The 22,594-nt window shown below is 43.8% G+C and overlaps 1 protein-coding gene across 1 annotated transcript in view; it reads left to right on the plus strand.

Annotated features, from left to right (window-relative positions):
* SMOX (spermine oxidase) overlaps nt 1-3,941 on the plus strand; it is a 52,684-nt gene extending 48,743 nt beyond the window's left edge. Inside the window, exons 6-7 of the mRNA XM_063157884.1 lie at nt 1,997-2,157; nt 3,455-3,941. Coding sequence (XP_063013954.1) covers nt 1,997-2,157; nt 3,455-3,592 — 299 coding nt within the window. The 3' untranslated portion in view covers nt 3,593-3,941. The remainder of the gene's footprint in view (nt 1-1,996; nt 2,158-3,454) is intronic.
* Nucleotides 3,942-22,594: the final 18,653 nt, after the last annotated feature.

Raw genomic sequence — 22,594 nt, forward strand, 5'->3', positions numbered from 1 at the left:
CTGGGGCCTGGTTTTAAAGTGCTCACAGAGTATTCTGGGCAGGCCATCCTCTGCTTTGTTCCATCCCCTTATTCCATAGCTCTGGCTGACAGGAGACTCCTGAAAGCAGAAGCTGAACCAGGACCTGCTCTTGATTTTAGGGAATTGAAGGCACAGCTAAATAATAGTTTATGAGAGCTAAATAATACAGTACCCAACCAGGGTTTACATTTGGGTGTCTCCCTCTAAACTGGGATGAAGGAAGTGGGGGAATTTGGGTTGTCTCATGGCAGGGAGAGCATCTTGAGTTGTCACAGAGTCAGGGTCTGAAGCAGGCAAAGGATGTGAATGTCTCAAAACTAAGACTTTTTATGCTGACTGTCTTCTGGAATCACAGAATTACTTGAGTTAGAAAAGCTCTTTAAGATCATTGATCCCAACCATTCCCCCAGCACTGCCAAGGCCACCACTGACCATGTCCCCAGGTGCCACATCCACATGGCTTCTAAATCTCTCCAGGGATGGGGACTCCAGCACTGCCCTGGGCAACTATGCCAGGGCTGGACAGCCCTTTCCATGAAGAATCATAGAATGGTTTGGGTAGGAAGGGACCTTCATGATCATCCAGTTCCAGTCCCCTTGCTGTGGAAGGTTTAGATTCAACTCAAAGTTCAGGTAGCTGAACCTTGCCTGGGTATGTGATGTTGCCTCAAGGGTGGATCTTGGCTCCTGCAGAGGGAATTTCTCTTCACTGGAATTCTCCATGTCTCTCTGTTCCTCTCCTGCCATGCCAGATATGATCATGGGACTCAAACAAAAGCAGTGGCACTGAGGCGGTCCAAAACCAGCCCAGCAAGAGATCTCCAAAGTGTGACTCTCCCTGCTTGTACCTGAGGCTCTTGTGCCACCAGCTGGTGGCTGCAGTCCTGGCCCTCGTGTTCTCCAAAGTCTTTGGGATGGGGACAGTGGCTGATGATGACCCTCTTGTTGGTGCATTCTTCACCTCTAGGTCCTACATCCTCTTAGCAGTGGAAATCCTACAGCAATCTAGAAATCCTGCTTCCAGCCTCAAAGGCCTTCTTTCCATGCCTTGTTCATTAAATAAAGAGAGTCTCCTGGATTTTAGCTTCATTTAGGGGACCAGCTGTATGGGAAGCTATTGGAATGAGTTAATACAGGTTTTAAGAACTTCCTGACAGGTTTGTCAGTGCCCCCACACAACAAAGATTTGTATTCTTTCCTCTTTGGAGGCACTCCTCTCTCACAAGGCTACCTAAATATCCAATTTAGACAGGGCACCCAATTCAATACCTAAATTTTGGTGAGATCAATCACATGCTTGATTACCACCAGGCCCCAGTTAATACAGATTTTGAGAATTTCCTGACAGGTTTTTCAATGCCCCCACATAAGGAAGATTTGCCTTCTTTTCTTTTTGGAGGCACTCCTCTCTCACAAGGCTACCTAAACATCCAATTTAGACAGGGCCCTCAATTTAATAGCTAAATTTTGATGAGATCAATCATATGCTTGATTACCACCAGGCTATTCACTGCAAATGTGACCAGAAGATGCTTTGTATTTCCAAACCAGGCTGTCTCCAAGGTTCCCTGAAGCTCCCCAGTGTTTTAGGAACCTAAACATTTTAATGCACCATTTCAAAACAAACCAGAGAATCATTTAAGTAGGAAAAAACCTCCAAGGTCATGGGGTCCAACCTGTGACCAATTCCTCACCTTATCAAGCAGGCCAGGGCACTTAGTGCCTCATCCAGTTGTTCCTTGGACACCTCCAGGGGTGGGGACTCCCCCAACACCCTGGAAAATGGAAGAGCTGAGATAAAAAGAGAGGCAATTTCTCTTATTTAAATAGCTAAAACTCAGTGATGGAAGAGAGGTCTGGTTTGGGGCCTGTGCTAGGCTGGATGTTGAATAAATAAGATGGAATCCCTGTCACCCACACCTTGCTCTTCCCTCTTGGGCACAGTCTGACTTTCTGCCTTCCCCTTTCCACGCAGGGAATCCAAACATTCCGAAACCTCGCCGGATCCTGCGGTCCTCCTGGGGCAGCAATCCCCACTTCCGTGGATCCTACTCCTACACCCAGGTTGGGTCCAGTGGGGCCGACGTGGAGAAGCTGGCAAAGCCACTGCCTTATGCTGAGAGCTCCAAATCTCCTGTGAGTATGGCCCAGAGCGGGGCTGGGGCAGTAAAACTGATGGGACACTGGGCAGTGGCTTTTTGGGGAGGGAGGTTGGAAGAGAAAATCCCTGCTTTTGCCTCCGGTAGTGTATTTCCCCTTTTTTCTTTTCTTTTGTACAAATGATGCCTCTATGGACAAATGATGTGTGTAGGATTTTACCTCTTTAACATTTGGAATACCAATGTCTCAGGGATTCCCTCATCTCTCCCTGAATTTATCAAGAGCTGCTCACGTGTGTGACTTTTGGAATTGTGATGTTGTCATTTAATGACCATCAGCCCTATTGTCCAGTTCAGAATTCCTCAGGAAAGCTCATGCTAATTTGTTTCAAATATTATTATTATTATTACCCTGCTAATGTCTAAGTCTGAATATGTTGGGGGTGCATATTAGGAAATCTTTCTGTGCTGGCAGTGCACAGTGAGGGAGGCCCAGTCCTTGGCAGGGCATGATGAGTTTTCTCCCCAGGCACTGCTTTGGCTTTCTGAATTTAGCAAGGAGAGCTGGAGCACACATGGAGGTGGTTACACAGCTCAGGATCACATTAAGCCAAACTCACCCCATCACTCAGGGTTATGTGTCCCAATCCAAAGGCTGATGAAAATGCAAAATTCAAGCAGCTGCCCAGTCCATTTCCTCCACCAGAGCTTGGCCCCAGCAGAAATAATTTTATTCAGTGCAGAAATCTACTTAAGAAAACCCAGCAGGAGCTTTAGGAGGAATCTTTCTGTGTAGTTCCCAGGGAAAACCTCCCAGAAATTCCTGCCTCAAATCTGAGTTGCAGTTCTAGCAAGCGCCTCACTATTGGTATAAGAGATACAATGCTGTGGGTTTTGAGACATGGCTGTTATTCTTCTGAAGCTGCTGTCCAGTAGAAAAATTCCCTTAATGCCTCAAAGGCTGAAGTGTAATTTAGGGGAGCAAAGGGAGGAGATGGTACCGAGCAGGTGCTCTGTGCCTCCTGCAGGTTTGTGAAGGTTTCTGGAGCTGGCATCTTGTAGGGGTTTTGAGAACCAGCCCTCCAAAACAGATGAAAGCTCCTGGATCCCTGAAAGTGCCCCAGGCCAGGTTGGAGAGGCTTGGAGTAATCTGGGGTAGAGAAAGGTGGAGCAATCTGGGGTAGGGAAAGGGGGGTGGCACTGGGTGATCTTTGAGGTCCCTTCCAACCCGAACCATCCAGTGTGGGAGGGCACAGAAAGTTTGTCTCCTGTGATGCTCCCAGCTGCCCCCCGTGAATCTGTGCTGATGTGTGCCCCTGTGCTGTGCCCTGCAGCCCATGCAGGTGATGTTCTCAGGGGAGGCCACCCACAGGAAGTATTACTCCACCACGCACGGTGCTGTGCTCTCGGGGCAGAGGGAGGCTGCTCGGCTCATCGAGATGTACCAGGACCTGCTGCAGTGCCCACCCTGAGGGAGCCCTGCCTGACCACCACCACCACCACCTCCCACGTCCTCCTGCAGCTCTCTGGAGGAGGTTCTCTTTTATTTCAGTTCGCAGTAGAACAGCCTTTTATCTTTTCTATTAAAAAGAAATTAAAAAATAAAAAGCTCTAATTGTTAAAAAAAAAGTTAGTCATCAATAGCTTCATTTCCATGTGCTGTATTGTTAACAGGGAAGGGTGCTCCTTTTGGTCTGGTAAACTGTTTCTCTGTCATTTTAATTCTAATTTCACTTTTGGTGCCTATCACGTTCCTTTTGTTTCTTTTTTCTTTCTGTATTGTAAGTGCCTTCTATACTAAAATAAATGTTGTAATAAAAAGACTGAGTGCTGTGGTACTTCCTGGACACTCCACTTGGTAACTTCCAACTCTTTTATTCAACATTACAAAAATAGGATTTTTTTTCTCTTCCTATAAAATTTGGAGTAGGAGGAAAACGGGTTGAAAATAGGTCAGAAACACATTACAGAAATGGTGTTTGTATAATAATGTATCCATACTGGAGATTTCCTCTGCCAGCATTGCAATCCTGACCAAAAAGGGTCTGGTTGGGGCAGAGCTGACAGCACTGTGGTCAGTGTGGTCACTGCCCCAAGGCTGCCGGAGCTCATGGAGTGTTTGGACAATGCTCTCAGCACAGGGTGGGATTCTTGGGATGCTCTGTGCAGGGCCAGAAGTGGGATTTGATGATTCCTGTGGGTCCCTCCCAACTCAGGGTATTCTTTTGTTTCCTTATGCTTGTGTAACAGGAGCACTGACCCCATCCAAGCAGCCCCTGGACTGTGCAGATGTGTGTCACTAACTCCAGATGTTAGATGTCACTTAGTCACTAAGTCCAGATGTTTGTGACTCCCAAGGTTTTGTCTGCATCATGTGGAAATTACCATCAGGAATGAGAAAAAACCTTTTTTTTTTTTAACTTCCTCAGTGAGATAAATCATGTGCTTCTTTAAAGTCAAGTGAACACACAATGTAGCCATCAGCACAGTTTAAAGATATCTAAACAGTTTCCAAAAATAAAAGTTTTCAGGGTGAAGACCATGGGCGTTCAGCCACTGCCTTATCTCCCTGCATTCCATTTCTCCATCTGGCTGGCTGCTGGCCAGAGCTGCATGTGAGGAGTGAGGGATGTGTCTGCTTCAGCATCTGCTGCCCCATGGGAAGCCTCCCCTCCCTCTGTGCGTGTGTGGGGTGGGAGCTGTGCTGATAAATTAGTTACAGAGGGGAGGAAAAGGGACAGAGAGAGGGAAAAATCCCCCTCCAGAGGGTGAGTCAGTGCATCCCAAGATAAATGTCTGCAGAGGAGGCACCAGCTCTGTCTGGTTCTCTCCGAGTTCGGCTGAGCTCTGCTGATTCCCTGCTGTAGTGTGGAGGTGGGATGCCTTCCTGGCTGCTGGAGAGCTGGGAAGGATGGTGGTATGTTGAATTTATGGCTGTTTTTCTACCATTTTTATCTCTTTTCATGCTGTTACTGAGTTGAGAAGGAGTTGGGCTGAGGGAGGAGAGTGCAGCACACTTGACTGAAGAAAGATAAAAACTCAGTCCAGCTTCAATCCCTCAGAACTCAGGCTCAAGGAGCCAGAGCTGATTTCCCAGCAGCCAGATCTGTTGCAAAGTGGAATCTGAGGAGAAAACCAAATCCTTTGGGCATGTGAGGCTATGACACAGGAGCAAACAAGGGGTTGCTTTTTCTCTTCAGTGAAGAAATTTAGGAAGAAATTCTCAGTGAAAGGATGGTCAGACACGGAAGGGGCTGCCCAGGGAGGTGGTGGAGTCCCCAAGGAGCACTCAGTGCTCTGGGCTGGGTGACCAGGTGGGGATCAGTCAAAGCTGGACTTGATGACCTGGGATGTCTTTTCTGACCTATATGATTCTGTGATTTTGTGGTTTCTTTATCACAGGACATCCAAGGAAAGCTGCTGTGTTGATGGCCAGGGTTTGAGAGCTCCTTTATCTGCTCTGTGCAGACAGAAGGATGATGGTGTCTGGCTGTGCTGAGCAGGGATCTGGGTCAGGCCAATCCCCCTCTCTCTGCTGCCATCACTCACCAGCAGTCCAGCCTTTAAAACGATGCTCATGTTCCAGAGACACTAAATTTAGCAGCTGTTTACTCAGAGGGATTTAAAATTAGCAGCAGAGGCCACCCTGAGCATGTGACAAGGAGAGGTGCTGTCATCATGGGGCTCTGTGACCTCCACACTGCTCCTCATTCAAGACCTGTGACATCTTCATTCCAAGAGCTCAGTGATGAAGGTTGGTGGGTGCTGGGAAGGTAAGAGTCACCTAATTACTCAGAATTAATTAGGGATTGCTCCTCCTGGCTGGCTGTGTGGGGAGGGCAGCAGGGTGCTGGCAGAGGTGGGGATCCAAACTCCCGTGGGTGATGATGCCAGGGAGAAATGGGCATGACTGTCCCTGGCTGTCCCTTTCCTGGGTGATGCAGGAAAAATAGTCCACAAAATTTTACTTAGAAAATTATTAAGGAAAATGTCATCATGGAAAGGGTTCTCCAGCCCTGGCATAGCTGCCCAGAGTGGTGTCTCTGTCCCTGGAGGGATTTAGAAGCCATGTGGATGTGGCACTTGGGGACACGGTCAGTGGTGGTGTTGGCAGTGCTTGGGGAATGGTTGAACTCAATGGTCTCAGAATTTCCCAAACTAAACGATTCTGTGGTTCTGCTCCTTGAGCTCCCTAGCAAGATGCCACTATAGGACACAAAACAACACAACACGGACACGCAGCTCTTCCAAGGCAAAAAGAGAAGTTTTAATTTCTGACTCCAACATTTATAGATTTCCAAAAGTGACAGTGGATTGGAGGGTGACAGTGCCACCTCTCCCATGACCCTGGACAAACCAACAGTCTATCAAATTTCTCCTCCTTTCTAAAACACTGCAAAACAATAAATTATTTACATAAAGTGTGCGAGATAGTTCGTTACAAGAATGCAAACCTCAGAAGGCTTAGAAAAACTTAAAAAATCAGGGTGACAGCAAGAAATGCTTTAAAAAAGAGGTTTTTCTAAAAAGCTGAAGTAGATGCTCAGAGCCCTGATTCCACCAGGAGAGTGGTGGAATCGCGGGGCAGGTCCTGGCTTCTGCCTTCACGCCCCTCCTTGCCCAAATCCGTGGAGAGCAGAGAGCCCCGTTAGTGTCACCGTGTGGCCAATCCCAGAATCACGGAATGAAGGTTGAGCTGAGCTCGACCAGCCTGGTTGGTGGCACAAAGTGATCTTGGCTGTCCATGCACAGAGGGCACCATGAGGATTCTGCAGCAGCAGATTTAAGGGCTCCAGCAGGATTTTGCAGGGTTTGACCCTTTCCCCCTGACAGGAGTGTCCCAGGATCCTCACTGGGCTCTGAACCGTGCAAGTGGGCACCAGCCAGCCAGGCTTTATTTTATAATCAGGATCCCCTGATTCTGATTTTATATTCAGGGGATTCTGATTATAAGATAAAGGATGGGGCTTAGTGGCCAGGGAATTCCCCTGGTGCTGATTTATTTGCAAACCCAGACCCAGAGCAGAAAAGGAGACTGGGAGCCGCCGGGAGATGCTGAGACAAACCCAGTGGAACAGCAGGGCTGGCAGTGAGTGGGTGCTGGATCTGCAGGTGGTTCAAGGGATGGAAAAGGTGGGTTCTGGCTCTGCACTTGGATATTTTCTCCTCCTGGAGTGGCCCCTGAGGTGAGACCACTGAGTTCTCCATGGTGCAGGGTTTGGAGCAGCTTCTGCAAGCTGAGCACACCCCGGGAAAGGTGATTTTGTGCTGCCATCTCGTGGCACTAAAATATTTTCTAGAAATTGTAAGAATTGGACTATTCCCAGGAAATACCTGCAAACTGAGGCAGGAGGATGTGAGGGAAGAGCAGTGGGAGCCCAGAGGGGTGAGCACAGATATGATCCTTTATCAGTGGGTTCTGTTTCCATTCCTGGAGTGCCTGAGAAATCCCTGCAGGGCTGGCAGGAGCTGTGGAAGGTGGATGGAAGAAGCTGGATGATCTCCCTGTGGTGGTGTTCACAGGGGTCTTAGGATGAGGGAAGAGACGAGGGTCTGACTCCATGTCTCAGAAGGCTCATTTATTATTTTATGATATATATTATATTAAAACTATACCAAAATAATAGAAGAAAGGATTTCATCAGAAGGCTAGATAAGAATAGAAAAAGAAAGACTGATAACAAAGGTTTTTGGCTCAGCTCTCTGTCCAAGCCATCTCACTGTAATTGGCCATTAATTAGAAACATCCAACATGGGCCAATCACCTGTTGCATTCCACGGCAGCAGATAATTATCGTTGTCATTTTGTTCTTGAGGCCTCCCAGCTTCTCAGGAGGAAAAATCCTAAGGAAAGGATTTTTCATAAAAGATGTCTGTGACATCTCCCAGCTCTCAGAGCCCACGTGTGTGAGGTTTTGGCCACCCTGCCCAGAGCCCAGGGCTTGGTGTCTGGCTGGCTCAGGAATCCCCCAGGGCATTCGGGTGTTCTTTTGGAGAAATAACTGATTAATCAGGTTCTGTGTGAGATCCTGCTGTGATATGGAGGGAGGATATAGAATCATGGAATGTTTTGGGTTGGGAGGGACCTTAAGGCTCATCTCATTCCACCCCCTGCCATGAGCATGGACCCCTCCTGTTGGGACCCTGGATGCTGAGAATTTCAGACTTTCTGTGCTGACAGACTCTGACCCCCAGGAGAACACTGAATTTAACCTGAGGTTGTGGAGAAGGATTCCAAAATTAAATTATAGAACCGGGATTGTGGGTGTGGAGTTTGAATAGAAGTGTGTGATATCACAGGGTGGGGAACTTAAGAGTTTAAAGTTCTAGAATCTACTAATATATAGATATATAAAGCAAGATGGAGGTTTTAGGGCAGAGGCTGGTCCTGGTCCTTCTTCACCTTCTTCTCCATGGGTTTGGGTGTTTTGGATAAAAAAGTCCACATTGTAGGGCATGGGTGGTTGGTTATTAGTTTCAAACTAAAAATAATTTAGGTGTCATTTCTTAATTGAACATTTTATCCTTAAAAGTCCTTGTAGAGAGAGAGATGGGGCTCCATTTTTAGTTTGTTGAAGTGCTGCAGAACTCAGGGTTTGTGAGACTGTGACATAGATAAGAACAAATGAAGATCTGAGTCCAAACAAGAAATCCCATCTCACACATTTAATCCCAACCCTGGCAACAAAGAAGTTAAGACTCGACAACCTTCCACAGGACAAACCACAAGGGGTGAGAAACTGGTGTCAAACTTTTCCAAACAAAGGGCTCTGATAGCAGCTACAACCTGATAAATCTGATAGCAGCCACAACCTGATCCAATGCAAAACTCCCTACAAAATCCTTCTGTGAAGCACAGGGAGAGATTTCCCAGCCCCAGTTATCCTGGTGGGTTCATAGTGGGTGGTTTGCTGTGAGTGCCTGTAAGATGAGTGACATGAGTGGGAGAACAGCAAAAATATAAGAAAAAAAGGGGGAATTATGCTTGGAGAAGGAGGAACAGTGTCTCTTTTCTCATGGCCAGGGTGGCTGCCTGAGGGCCATTTGTCAGGCGTTTGGCAACTGAGCACTGCCAAGAGAAAAGACAACAGCAGAGGCAGGGGCTGGAGAAGCTGATTTATAAGGAGAGAGATCAAAATAAAAATAAAACAGTGGACCTAAACATGTCATGTTTGGCTGGGCAAGGGGTGAGGGCTGAGCTGGCAGATGCCAGGAACTGGGAGGGGATTTGGGACGCTCAGGGGAGGATTATGGGCTGTCGTGGGTGATGTGGATGGGTGCAGATGCTGGCTTAGCCAGGAGAGAGGGCTCTCACCCATGCTGAGATGAGAACACGGAAAACAGCGGGGCTGTGCTCCGAGTCACCAGCTGAGGGCTGCAAATCTCCAGGAAACTCCAGCACAGGGACAGCAAATCAAACTTCCCTTCCCTGCCCTGCCTCGCTTCATTTGCAGCACAGCTGCAAACCCCGAATGTCCCTGCTTGCAGGTAACTCGCTTCAAAGTCCCAATGGATGCTTCAAAGTCCCAATGGATGCTTCTTTCCTGCTTCAAAATCCAAATGGATGCTTCAAAGCCCCAATGGATGCTTCTTTCCTGCTTCAAAATCCAAATGGATGCTTCAAAGTCCCAATGGATGCTTCTTTCCTGCTTCAAAATCCAAATGGATGCTTCCTTCCTGACCTGGGGATGTTCTCAGACCATCTTGGTGACCCCTGGATGTGCTTGTGCTGATAAATACAGGCAGCAATCTTTGCTTGTTCCTGGCCCCACTCCTGTTCCCTGGGCCAATGGGTTGAATTTTTGTGATGACAAAGTTTGAATTTTTGCTCCTGTGTGGTAGGAGCAAAGGCTTCCTGCAAAAGCCAGGAATTGTGGAATATCCTGAGCTGGGACACACAAGGATCATTGATCCAGCTCTTGTCCCTGCACACACCCCCCCAGCAATCCCACCCTGGGCATCCCTGGCAGTGCTGCCCAAACTCTCCAGGAGCTCTGGCAGCCTCAAATTCTTTGTATATTTTTAATATATAAATATATTTTGATCTAAAATATGGACATATTTTAAGGCTTATAGGTAGAATTTAATGTAAAATTTCTATTGAATAAAACTCTGATATAAGATTATTATACACACACACATATATATACACACATATATGAATTATATGTAGAATTTGATGTAAAATTTCTATACAATATTAAAAATATATATATAAACATATATATAAATACACTCCTGACGACTATATACACTCATATTCTTTATATATTTTTAATATATAAATATATTTTGATCTAAAATATGGACATATTTTAAGGATTATATGTAGAATTTGATGTAAATTTTCTTTGGAATATATATAAATATATAAAAACATATATAAATGCACTCCTCATGTATATATACAGTCCTATCCTTTATTTATTTTAAAATATAATATAATATAATATAATATAATATAATATAATATAATATAATATAATATAATATAATATAATATAATATAATATAATATAACATAATATAATATTATATTATATTATATTATATTATATTATATTATAATAAGATACAGTTATATATAAATATATGCATATTCTAAAATATATCAATATAAAAATAATTATTTTATATATTTATAAATACATAAATAATTTATAATTTATAAATATATAAATATATTTTGATCTAAAATATCGACACATTTTAAAGATTATATGTAGAATTTGATGCAAAATTTCAGTAGAATGAAATTTTAATATAAGATTTTTATATACATACAAATGCACATATAAATATAAACAGCTAAAATAGTGTTCATATTTATATATTTAAATGTATAGCCATATAAATATAAATAGCTAAAATATAATTTACATATTTATGTATAAATATATAATGGTATAAATATATAAATATAAATATAAATATAAATATAAATATAAATATAAATATAAATATAAATATAAACTATAAATAAATTATGAATATACATTTAAATGTAAACAAAATATAAATATATCAATACAAATATAGAATATATAAAATACAAATATATCACTGCCAGGGCTCTCTTGAGCTGCCCCTGCTGTAAACTTTTCAGAGTGCCCACATGACCTGGAGTTCCCAGGCCAGTCCTGCCCCGAGCCTGCAGCAGGGTCCCTTCCCACAGCCCTGCAGCTCCTCCCGTGCCCCAGCCTGTGCTCGGTGTCATCTCCTTGCTATGCAGTCACGTCACCACAGCCACGCCTGCTGCTCCAGGACAAACATTTCCACTGGGAAATGCAGGAGTGGGAGAGAAGGAGCCTTGCTGAGGAGGCTCAGCACTGCTCACCCCTGCTCTGGGGACAGCTGTCCCATGTTCTTCTTGACTAAAGAAGTGGTTTTTGATTTGAAAAGAGAGGTGTCTGCTAAGGAAGGCAGGAGCCTCCCTGAAATGGGAAATGCCAACCCCTTCCCTCTAAATTATTATCATTTTGAAATTAAGGGGCTCTCAGGAAAAGATATAGGAGCAGGAATAACAGTTTTTTATTAGGGAAGAAAATAAAAACAAAATAAACAATGCAGTAACACAAAACAACACTGCCAGAGTCAGACCATGCCCTGTCCCCTGTGTGTCAGGGCGGTGTCCCAGCCCCATCCCATGGGGGCTCAGCCCTCCTGCAGTGCCAGCTGTGGCTCTGCTGCAGCAGGGATCCTGCACAAGGGGGGAGTTTTCCTCTGCAGCTCCAGGGCTGCTGCAGATGGGCCTGGGCTCCCTCTGGCCATGCAGGGCAGCAGAAAGCTGCTCCTCTGGCAATGCAGGGGGCAAAGGCTGCTGGGGTGTCCCAAAGCTCAGATTGGATCCAGGTAGGAATGCTTGGCTCCTCCCCTGGGCGGAGCATCTCCCCATGGGATGGTGGAATTGGATCAGCCATGCAGGGACACTCACTGGCCATGGACAGAAGATAATTAATAATTAATGGCCCATGAACAGCAGAGATCTCCTGGAGGGAGGATTGGCTGTGGAACAGATACAGAAAACTGCCCAATGAACAGCAGATAACTGCTCCATCTCTGACAGATGGGAATAGAATACACACATTGCCTTGCAATTTGGGACATGGATCCACCTCAACTCATCCTGGGCTGGGAAAGGTTTCCTTTTCCTGGAGGATTTGGGTCACAATGGATATGCCAATCCACTCTCCCTGTCCTCCCAGGGAGCACAGGCAGGAGTTCCACTGAATGTAAGGAGAGAGAGAGAGAGCAAATGACAAGGTAATTTAGAGGGATTTTGGAAGAGATATCTCCATGAGGCAGGGGCTCTGAAGACAGTGGCAGGCACATGAGCTGCTGGATGGAAATAGCACCAGGAAGAAATGCAATTTTTCACTGGGCAGATGTTCTTGTTCCACATTTCAGTGAGAAATTTTCAAAGAATCACAGAAGGGCTTGGGTTGGAAGGGACCTCAAAGCCCATCAAGTCCAACCCCCTGCCATGGGCAGGGACACTTTCCACTAGCCCACGTGGCTCCAAGCCCTGTCCAACCTGGCCTTGGGCACTTCCAGGGATCCAGGGGCAGCCACAGCTGCTCTGGGCACCCTGTGGCAGGGCCTGCCAACCCTCACAGGGAACAATTCCCTCTTAACACCGAATTTAATTCTCTCCTCTTTTACTTTTATACCATCCCTATTGTTCTATCACTGTCTGTTTAAAAAACTTCTCTTTTTTTTTCACAAGCTCCCTTTAACTACTTCAATAATGCAGCACCTCCTGGTCCATGGAATGACAGTCCCTGCTCCCACTGTCAAAAAGATTGTTTTTTCTTTTTTAATTTCCCATCCCTTCCTCCCAGTGGCTGTCATCTCCAAAGGCCAGGGGGACGTGGGTGGTGTCAGCCCCTCTGGAGCCCCATGCCTGCCTGGTAGAGGCTGTTTGCTTTTGAGAGCCACAAGGGCTGCTGCTCTGACCAAACACAAGTTTTAGATGCTTGATCATAGCACTGGCCCTTTTCCAGGCAGTCAAAACCCCTGGTAGCATCAGCCATATGAAACATTTGGCAGCTTCTCTGCATAGTTTGAATCATTCATGGAAGGGCAAAGATATTCTTTGCTGGATTTTTTTCTCTTTTTCCTGACATAGGCAGTTTCTGGTGAATCTGCTCTCAATTTTGTCCCTTCACATGTGATTATTCAGCTTTTTTCACTGATGGGTTTGGGCAGGGAGCTGGGCTCGATGATCATTCTGGAGCCCTTCCAAATGGAGATATTCTGTGATTCTGTGTGGGATGCAATCAAAATGTTGAAATCCCTCTGATGTACCTGGCAGGGAACTGGCCCCTCTGTGGTGCCTCTGGTTTAATCTGGTGGGATTTTGTGATGTCCATGCCACATGAGCTCTCCAGCAGGTCCTTCAGTGCCAGGAAACACAAGATATCTTTACAATCCTTAGCTCTGCTTTATCCTCTGGCTGCATTCCACCTCAGTGCCAGGGTAAAAATTGTGGAATTCTGAATGCAAGGAGACCACAAATCATGCAAATTTTAATGATTTCCAGCTCATTAGTGTGGGAGTGGAGGAGGGATGGTTGCTCTGTTGTGGAGATGAGTGATAAATTGGATACTGAGGAAGAAATTTGGGAGTGGGATTTTCCAATCCCTGCATGAATGGAGAGTGTTGTGAGCACCACCAAGGTTTTGTAAGGAGGTGGAGAGAGAAGGAAATGTGTGGCTGGTGTGGCTCAACACTCCTAATTAGAGAGATCTGAGCCAGCCACAACTGAGACACCAAACATTGGGAGAGATCAGGGTCAGCGGGCTGTGATATGGGAATGCTCACAACCAGCCCTCCCAGACATCAGAACAACTGTCAGATTTTTATTTATTTCCTTTGGAGGTGATTTTTCTGCAGCTCAGTGCTGCATTTTGGGCCTCTGTTGAATTGCAACTCTCTGAGATCAGAGCCCTCCAGAACCTGAAACAATTTTCTTCTTAGTTCAGAGTCATTAAGGAGGAGGATAAAGAGGAGGAGAAGGACATGAAAAATGAAATTGTGCACCTCATCAGTGAGAGTCAATTGGTGCCACAGGTGACCAGGGACAGGGGAGATGGAAGTGTAGTCCCCGTGTGAGTCAACTCTGCCTTCACACACCTGAGCACATATTGCTGTTTGCTTTGCATGAAAGCCACACTTTCCAAAGAGAAAACAAGGAAGAATTTATGGAAAACAAAAACAAAAAGGGGAGAAAAAATAAATTTTCTTTCTGAGTAACTGTGTATGTACATAGAGGATATGGAAATGCTTTTATCATAAACATCAATTACAATAAATAAAACCATTTTTCATATTCACTGGGGAGGCGGTGAGGAGGTATTAGCATAAAAATGACTCAGTCTGTAAGTCTAGATGCTTCTGAGTGCACCACATTTATTTTCCACTTTCAATAGCAAATTTCACTTCCAGTCATCAGCATTTTTTTCCTAGCTGATGATATTTACACACTTTTTTGTTGTTGTTTTAGTTTGTTATTTTTCTGGAGAAAGCAAGAAAAATCCAGCCGCGTTTTTGGTTAACTTTACCCATTTCCTTGTTAAATGCTCTTTGTGCCCTCAAATGGCTCCCATACCCTGCTGAGGCTGGAAATGCGAGCTTGATGTCATCCATGTGGTGACACTAACTCCATGGACTCCTCTCCTCTCTCCTGGCACCCACCTTGGTGAGACTTAAACATAAATATTGGGATTTCAGGGTGGGAGAGTTTTCCTTGGAAACACACCACTCGACCTTGGTGCCCTTTCAGTTGTTGACCCTTCTGAAGATGGGAAAGATGTAACAAAAAGCTCTGACCAGCCAGAGCAAATTTGGGTGGTGAAAACTTAGGTCATCCCTGATTTATGAGCACTGCTGGGGCGCAGGGCGTGCCGACCTCCAGAGCACATCTGAAATCAAACAACAGGGACTGCCTTCTCCCCCTGCTTGTAAACAAATCAAAACCAGCAGGGCAGAAGAGCACTTTTACTTCTTTATTTTTTATTTATTATCTTGTTAATATCCTGGATGGCAGCCAGTGTTTCTCAATGATGTGTCTTTAAAACTGTGCCCAGCCAAGTCCGGCTGTTTGAGGAGTGTATGAGCAGCTGCTCTGAGGCCTGATAGGAGCTGCTGCTTCTGAGGCTCCTCAGAGCCTCAAATCTGGTTGTTTCTCTCCAGGAGAAAATGTAAAGCTCTGAGCTCTGCCCTCTGCACCTCATGGAAGAAGAGTTGGTATTTCTCACTCTGGACTAAGAGGAATTTCACCCAAGACAAAAAGTGGCCTACAGAAAAACTCATCTCCTGAAGCTGGAGGAGATGGCCTCCAGAAAATCCCATCTCTTAAAGCTGGAGGAGATGGCCTAGAGAAAAACCCATCTCCTAAAGCTGAGGAGATGGCCTTCAGAAAAACCCATCTCCTAAAGCTGGAGGAGATGGCCCACAGAAAAACCCATCTCCTAAAGCTGGAGGCCTCACACAGATGGGATCTGTTTTCCAAAGGATTGTAGCACTGAGGAATTAATGACATTGGAGGTGTCTAATTCAGTTCTTTGCCCAACACTGGGCCAGGATCAAGTTGCCCAGGGTCTCTTGTTCTGGGTAGTTTCAGGTGTCTCCAAGGTGTAGCTGCAAAGTCCTTCTGGATCCCTGGCCCAGGGCTGCACTGCACTCAGAGGAAATAGTTTTTATTTGTTTATTTGGAATTCCCCTTGGTGGATGTTGATCCCATCAGCTTTGAGGGGAGCCTGGCTCTGTCTCTGCACCCCCACTGTAGCAGTGCAGCCAGATATCCACCTAAAACCTTCTTTTCTGTGGAGTGGATAATCCCAGCTCCCTCAGCATCTCCTTGAATGCATCCTCCAAACTCCTGGCCATTACTGTGGCCTCTGGGCTCCCTTGTCCAGGTCACCTTGCAGCCTAGCCTTCCAGCAAAGTGGCATCCTTATCCAAACTGTCCCTATGCCAGGGAAATCTCCTGGAGAGCTGCTGATCTCCAGGATGTATTGTATTTGTGTTCCCCCCAGATGAAGGAAGGAATGATGAATCTGACTCCATGTTCTCAGAGTGATAATTTATTATTATATTATATTATATTATATTATATTATATTATATTATATTATATTATATTATATTATATTATATTATATCATATCATATCATATCATATCATATCATATCATATCATATCATATCATATCATATCATATCATATCATATTATATTATATTATATTATATTATATTATCGTACTAAAGAATACAGAAAGGATACTTACAGAATGCTAAAAAGATAATAATGAAAACTCCTGACTCTTTCCAGAGCCTTGACACAGCTTGGCCCTGACTGGCCAAAGAGTGAAAACAACTCCCAGCAGAATCCAATGGAACAATCACCTGTGGGTGAACAATCTCCAAACACATTCCACATGAGCACAACACAGGAGAAGCAAATGAGATAAGAATTGTTTTCCTTTTCTCTGAGGCTTCTCAGCTTCTCAGGAGAAAAATCCTGGGTGAAGGGATTTTTCAGAAAATGTGAATGCCACAGGGATGGAAATCCAGATATCTCTCCTGGATGGGGACGCATAATAATGCTTTAACTTTTCATTGATTAATTTTTTATGGCCTATGCAAACACTAAGGTCTTTTTTCTTTCTCTTTCATTTTTTGTCCCCTTTTCTTTTCAACTCATGCTGATATTCAGGTTGTTTTGTTTGATCTGAGACTCTCAAAGCAAGAGGTTCACCCAGATTCTCTTTCAACCTGCCTCAGAATGAGCTCCAGAGCTGGGAGCCTTTTCCTCCTTTTGTTCTGTGCTTGGCCAAGAGATTCCAATTTCATTTAATGATATTTCATAATCCTTTTCCAGTTATTTTGATACTTTATCCCTCCATTAGATATTACCTCTTGTAGAAGCCTAGGCTTTGGAATATTTTTGAGCTCTGTTGGGTATTTCTAACCTAATGTAATTATGGATTTTGGTTGTTTTATTTTCCCTATTCACTTACATTATTAAAATATATAAACTAATTCTGAGTTGTGTATGTTCATGTCTATAGTTCTGTTCTGTTCAAGTCTGTTCAATCCGTCTGCCTGTGACTTTTTTTTCTTGTGTTGCCAGTGGTATTTCAGTGTATTTCAGTCTTTTTCATTTTAAACAAGAAAATGGTGTTTGTGTCAATGTATTTCAGAAATATATTGACACAAACACAATTTTCTTGTTTAAAATAACTGAACAAACTCTTTTACTTTGCACTTGCCTGTCACATTGGATTTTGCTGTTTAATTGCTATTGCACCAATGAAAAAATGTATTTGATTTAGAGAAGTTGGAATGTGAGATATACTGTAGAAAGTATCCAAAGTATCCAAATCCTGATGGTCTTTGAAATTCCTCTCCTGTGATATTATTTCCTCTCTATTACCCATTCCTCTTCCACTTTTTTTCCCCATATAGTCAGTATTGACTTCTTTTATAAAGATTTATTTGTGTTTCTACATTCAGCAGTTTATCCTGAAAAAGTTCCCTTCCCTCTAAGCTGTAATAGGATAAGGTAAAAGGTGGAATAAATATTAGATAACAGGGGGAATAAAAAGAGAAGAAGAAGAAAAAGGTATGATTAAAGTAATATCTGACACTGGACAAAGTTTATTAGATCCCACAATTGTTGCTGTGTTCCAAAAACACCTGGGAAAAATGTGAATAATGAAGTTTGGTGACAATGCTTTGTTATTCAGGGCAAAGCTAATGCTAATTGTGAATATTTGCGTTAGAGATGTCTCATTGTTGGATCAGCAGGTGGTGAATTCAGTGCTGAGGTGGTCGAGCACTCAGGAGAAGGCAGCAGCACCCAGGGAAGGGCTGCTGGAATGGGAACCTCAGCTCTGTGGTCAAAAAATGGTAGGGATCGCTTGGAAAGGAATTGTGAATAAAGAAAAATATCATTGTGAATAGAGAAAAATATCATGATGGTATTGTGGATGTAGTGACATCCCTGGAGGAGCTGCTGCTGAAATAGTCAGGTTATCTTTGGCCATGTGCTCCTAAAAATGAGGGAACAGACCTAGAAAAAGTCAAGGGAAAGAGGGAATGGAGAGGGCTGGAAAAACCTCCTGCTCAGGTAGGCTGGGATCTGCATCCCTGAGGGTGCTCCAGGCCAGCTTGGACAGGACTTGGAGCATCCTGGCACAGGGAAAATGTCCCTGCCCCTGGCAAGGGGGTGGAATTAAGTGATTTTTAAGGTCCCTCCCAACACAAACAACTCTGGGGTTCTGGGACAGGATTCCTTCATTGGAAAAGGGATGGTGGGGCTGGACATGATGGTTTATAATTTGTGGATTAATTACACACATCCATGGACAGCAGATGGGAAACAATTATTGCCACAGGAGAGCTTGGATCCTGAAAGCAGATGTGGGATGAAAAAGGAATTAGAAATACCCAGTGATTTGAAGCCCATTGGTGACCCCTTCTTTGCATGTCCTGAGTGCCAAAATCCAATTTCTTAAAAAGAGGTTGGAGTGAGAGAAACTTCTCAGGCTGTCCGTCAGGCTCTCCTCTCTGCTAATAAATCCCTCAAAAATAAATACCTACGTGAAAAGGGTAAAAAATTAAACTGATCTGGCCAATATCCAGCAGCAAAAATTGCTGAGGGGGCCCTGGGTAGAAAAATGTAATGCAAAGGCCCTTCTGATGATGGGAAAAAGCCACTACTAAAAACTAGGTAAAAATTAAATAAATTTAAAGAAAGTAAAAATTAAATTAAAAAAATAAAGTAAAAATTAAAATAAAAATAAAGTAAAAATTAAATAAAGTGCTAAAAATAAAGTAAAAATTTAATACATTTCTGGAAAAAGAGGAGAGGGAGAGGGAGAGGAGGAGTCCTTACCTTTCCCTTCAGGCTCCTTTGGGCCATGGCAGATGCCTCAGCACATCATTTTCTTCTTTGCAAAACAGGTGCAATCTCTGGACAATACTTTAAGCTCAGCAGCACTTGCCAAATCAGGCAGAAAAACTTTTATTTTTAAGGGCAGACAGCACATTTTGATAATTGAGCCTGACCTCCTTTATAAGCAGGGCAGGAGAACAAATTTTTACATTAACCCCATTACTTTTCCCTCAAGCAGATCATGCATTGCAAAAGAATTCTGTCGTTTCTCCCAAGTTTTGCATTTCAACCTCCCTGCCCTCACATTTTTGAGAAGATTTGCTCTGTTTGTTAATAATTCCCCGTGTCAATTTTGCTTTAAATTTTAATTTGAATTTTATTACTTTAAAATCTTTAATTATTTTTTAATTTTTTTTCCCCATCTCCCTTCTAGAAAAGTGGATTTTCTATTCCTTTGCCTGCTGAATGACAGAATCCTGCTTCCCAAGATCAGTTGGAGCCTGTGAGACTCTCAGGAACAGCTCGGTGCCAGAGCAAAAATGATAATTTAGAGGCTGATTGGAGAAAGTGGAGACTGAATACCAAAGTTAAATCATGTCTCCTGGTACATTAATCAGCAGGGGTGTGTTTATTCCTTTTCACAGGCAATTTGTTGGCACAATTATTCATCTTTGCTCAGTTTGAAAAGCTGGAGGTGGGATAAATACCTGTTGTGCAACCAGAAATAGATGGCCAAGGCACAAAAATTGAAACAAATCCTCCAGTTTCTAACTCCTTGGGAGGGTGCTGTGAAGAATAAAGCCCTGTCCAACCTGGCCTTGGACACTTCCAGGGATCCAGGGGCAGCCACAGTTTCTCTGGAAATCCTGTGCCAGGGCTCAGCATCCTCACAGGGAAGAATTTCTTCCTAATATTCAATCTAAACCTGCCCTTTTTCAGCTTAATGCTATTTCCCATCATCCTGTCACTGCATATAAAAAGTTGTTCTCCCTCTTTTTAACAAGCTCCTTAAAACATAAAGGTGAGAACAAACACATGGAACAGCACAGAACATGGAATTACGCAGCTCACAGGAGCCTCAGAAACCTCAAACCCCATCCTAGCTGAAAAATAAATGATAAATAAAAAAAAAAAAACAAACTGTGATAAATATTTGCCTGGAGTCCAGGGATGGAGAATCCCCATCCCCACATCCCAGCAGGGCGAGTGGTTTCAGCAGTGGAATATCAGAACATTCATTATTGATTTCTGCATCACTTGTGTGGTGATTCAGCAGTGAACACATGGAATTTTGGGTGGTCTGAGGAGCACATGGGACCCAGGCCCATGAGTGCTTTGGCAAAGAGAACACAAAAAAATGTTGGAAGGATAAATTCTACACATATTTATCTGTGTTAATGTGCAGATCTGAACAGACATATCTATTAATACAAATATATGAATATACACCTATATAAAATCACATTTATACCCTGTCAACCCCCCTCCCCTGCCCCCTGAAGCTTTTAGAAGCAGCATTTAAGCTGGAAGCTCTGAAAGAGCTGAGAAATGAGAGCCCCACAGCAATCAAAGTGAAATTGGATTTGCCCAGTGAATCATCTGCAGTAATAAACACACATAAAACAATGGCAATTTACTCACATATTAACAACTGTGCTGTCAGGGCAGCAAACCTCTGAAACCCATAAAACCACCTTGCTGTGAGAAAAACAGGGCTGCCCAAGGGGGGGGTTCCCTTCTCCCAAGGAGATGTGTGGAGAAATTCCAATTTCCAGCTTGCAAATGAGGAAGAGCTTTTGGGATCCCTCGGCCTAAGTGAATTTTGGTTTTTTGTTCCTGTTGGAAAACCATTCTCTGCTGGGTTTGGGGCTTTTGGGGGTGTTTTCATGTGTTTCTATGAGTTTTGTGAGTTTCAAACACCTGCTCCAAGCTTTGGGAATGGGAAGGCTCCATTGACAAGGAGAAAGACCATGGTGTTCCTCTCCTAATAATTCCAGCTGAAGCCTCCTGGCCAGGGATTGGGCTAAGATTTGGGATTTTCTCTTTCCAAAACCACTCTCCTGCCATAGCTGAACTCAAATTCCTGATCCACCCCTTGCTCTGCCAGGTTTTAAAGCAACCATGGATCTGCGGTTTGAGCAGGCAGTGCTGCTGCCACTTAAATATGGTCACATTTCAGTGAGATTTATCAATCATCTATAGCCCTTAGGGATATACTTTTTCTTTTTTATGATTTTTAATTATTTTTAATTTTTTTTTTTTTTTTTTTTTTTTTTTTCATCTTGAAAGCAGCTATGGAGGAAAGAAGAGTAAATTTCCAGCACAGGAGCTGGATCAGACCTTGATTTTTTTGTGAAAATCCCAAATGCTTTCTTTTAGTGAGGGTTTTAGCCATGGTGAGCTGGACTGAAATGGGCTGAGTCCTCCTTGCCTCAGTTTTGAAGGCAAAGGAGAGGAGTGAAGAAAGTCCAGCAACCTCCAAAAAATGTCCTGCTGGAGGTTGTATTATAAAAAGCTAAATTGGAGATCTGGGCACAATAAATGCCAGATAATGCTCTGAGAAAGTGCATAAAACCTCTTTTTGATGCCTACACCCTTCCCTCAAACCCCAGGACATCTGCGACCCACCCGCATTGCACACAGGAAATCTTTAAATCTGGGCAAGTTTGGTTTATTGAACTGAACAGAACTGAACATTTTTGCTATAAACCTTTATTTTTAATGGCCTCCTGGGCCCTCAATGTCATTTACAGTCTCTGATTTATCCTTCCTGGCCTCTTGGCAGGACTCTGTGTCCTGGGATGTCACAGGGGCTGGTGGTGGTGGTGTCCATCCTGAACTGAGTTTTGGGGATACATTCAACCACAGTGAATATCCTGTGTCCTCTTCCAAAGAGAAAAGGAGGGATCAGACTTTCAGTTTCTCTCTGCTCTTTCCCCAACATTTACTTACCCAGCTCCCAGCCCAGGTCCTTCTGCCATGATCCTGAGCCACTTTTGCACATCAGGTTTTCTGTCCTATTTCCTGACATGTGCAGATGTCTTGGATAACCTAGAATGGCTCAAATGGCATGAAATGCTCATATTCAATCCAGAATAAATTATTTTTTTCTCTAATGGAATTTACAATGTCTCATTCACAGACACCTCATTGGAAAGGAGAGGTTTTAATCCATCAGCTGAGTCTCACAGAAGGTACCAAAAAAACCCCCAAACCTTCTTGTCAGTGACCTTGGTGTCTCTCTGTGTGTTGTGAGTCCCCAGGGAGGGACCCTTAGAGGTCTGAAAGGGGAAAAAACAAATGGAACCTTTGTCACATTCACATTTTCTGAAAAATCCCTTTGCCCAGGGTCTTCTCCTGGGAAGCTGAGAAGCCTCAGAGAAAAGGAAAAGAATTCTTATCTCATTTTCTTCTCCTGTGTTGTGCTCATGTGGAATGTGTTTGGAGATTGTTCACCCACAGGTGATTGTTTGATTGGTTTCATGTGAATCGTTGCTATTTAATGCCCAATCAATACCAAGCTGTGTCAGGACTCTGGAAAGAGTCAGTTTTCATTATTATCTTTTTAGC

Source organism: Melospiza melodia, chromosome 5 (assembly GCF_035770615.1).
Source record: "Melospiza melodia melodia isolate bMelMel2 chromosome 5, bMelMel2.pri, whole genome shotgun sequence".
In the NCBI taxonomy this organism is placed as follows: Eukaryota; Metazoa; Chordata; class Aves; order Passeriformes; family Passerellidae; genus Melospiza; species Melospiza melodia.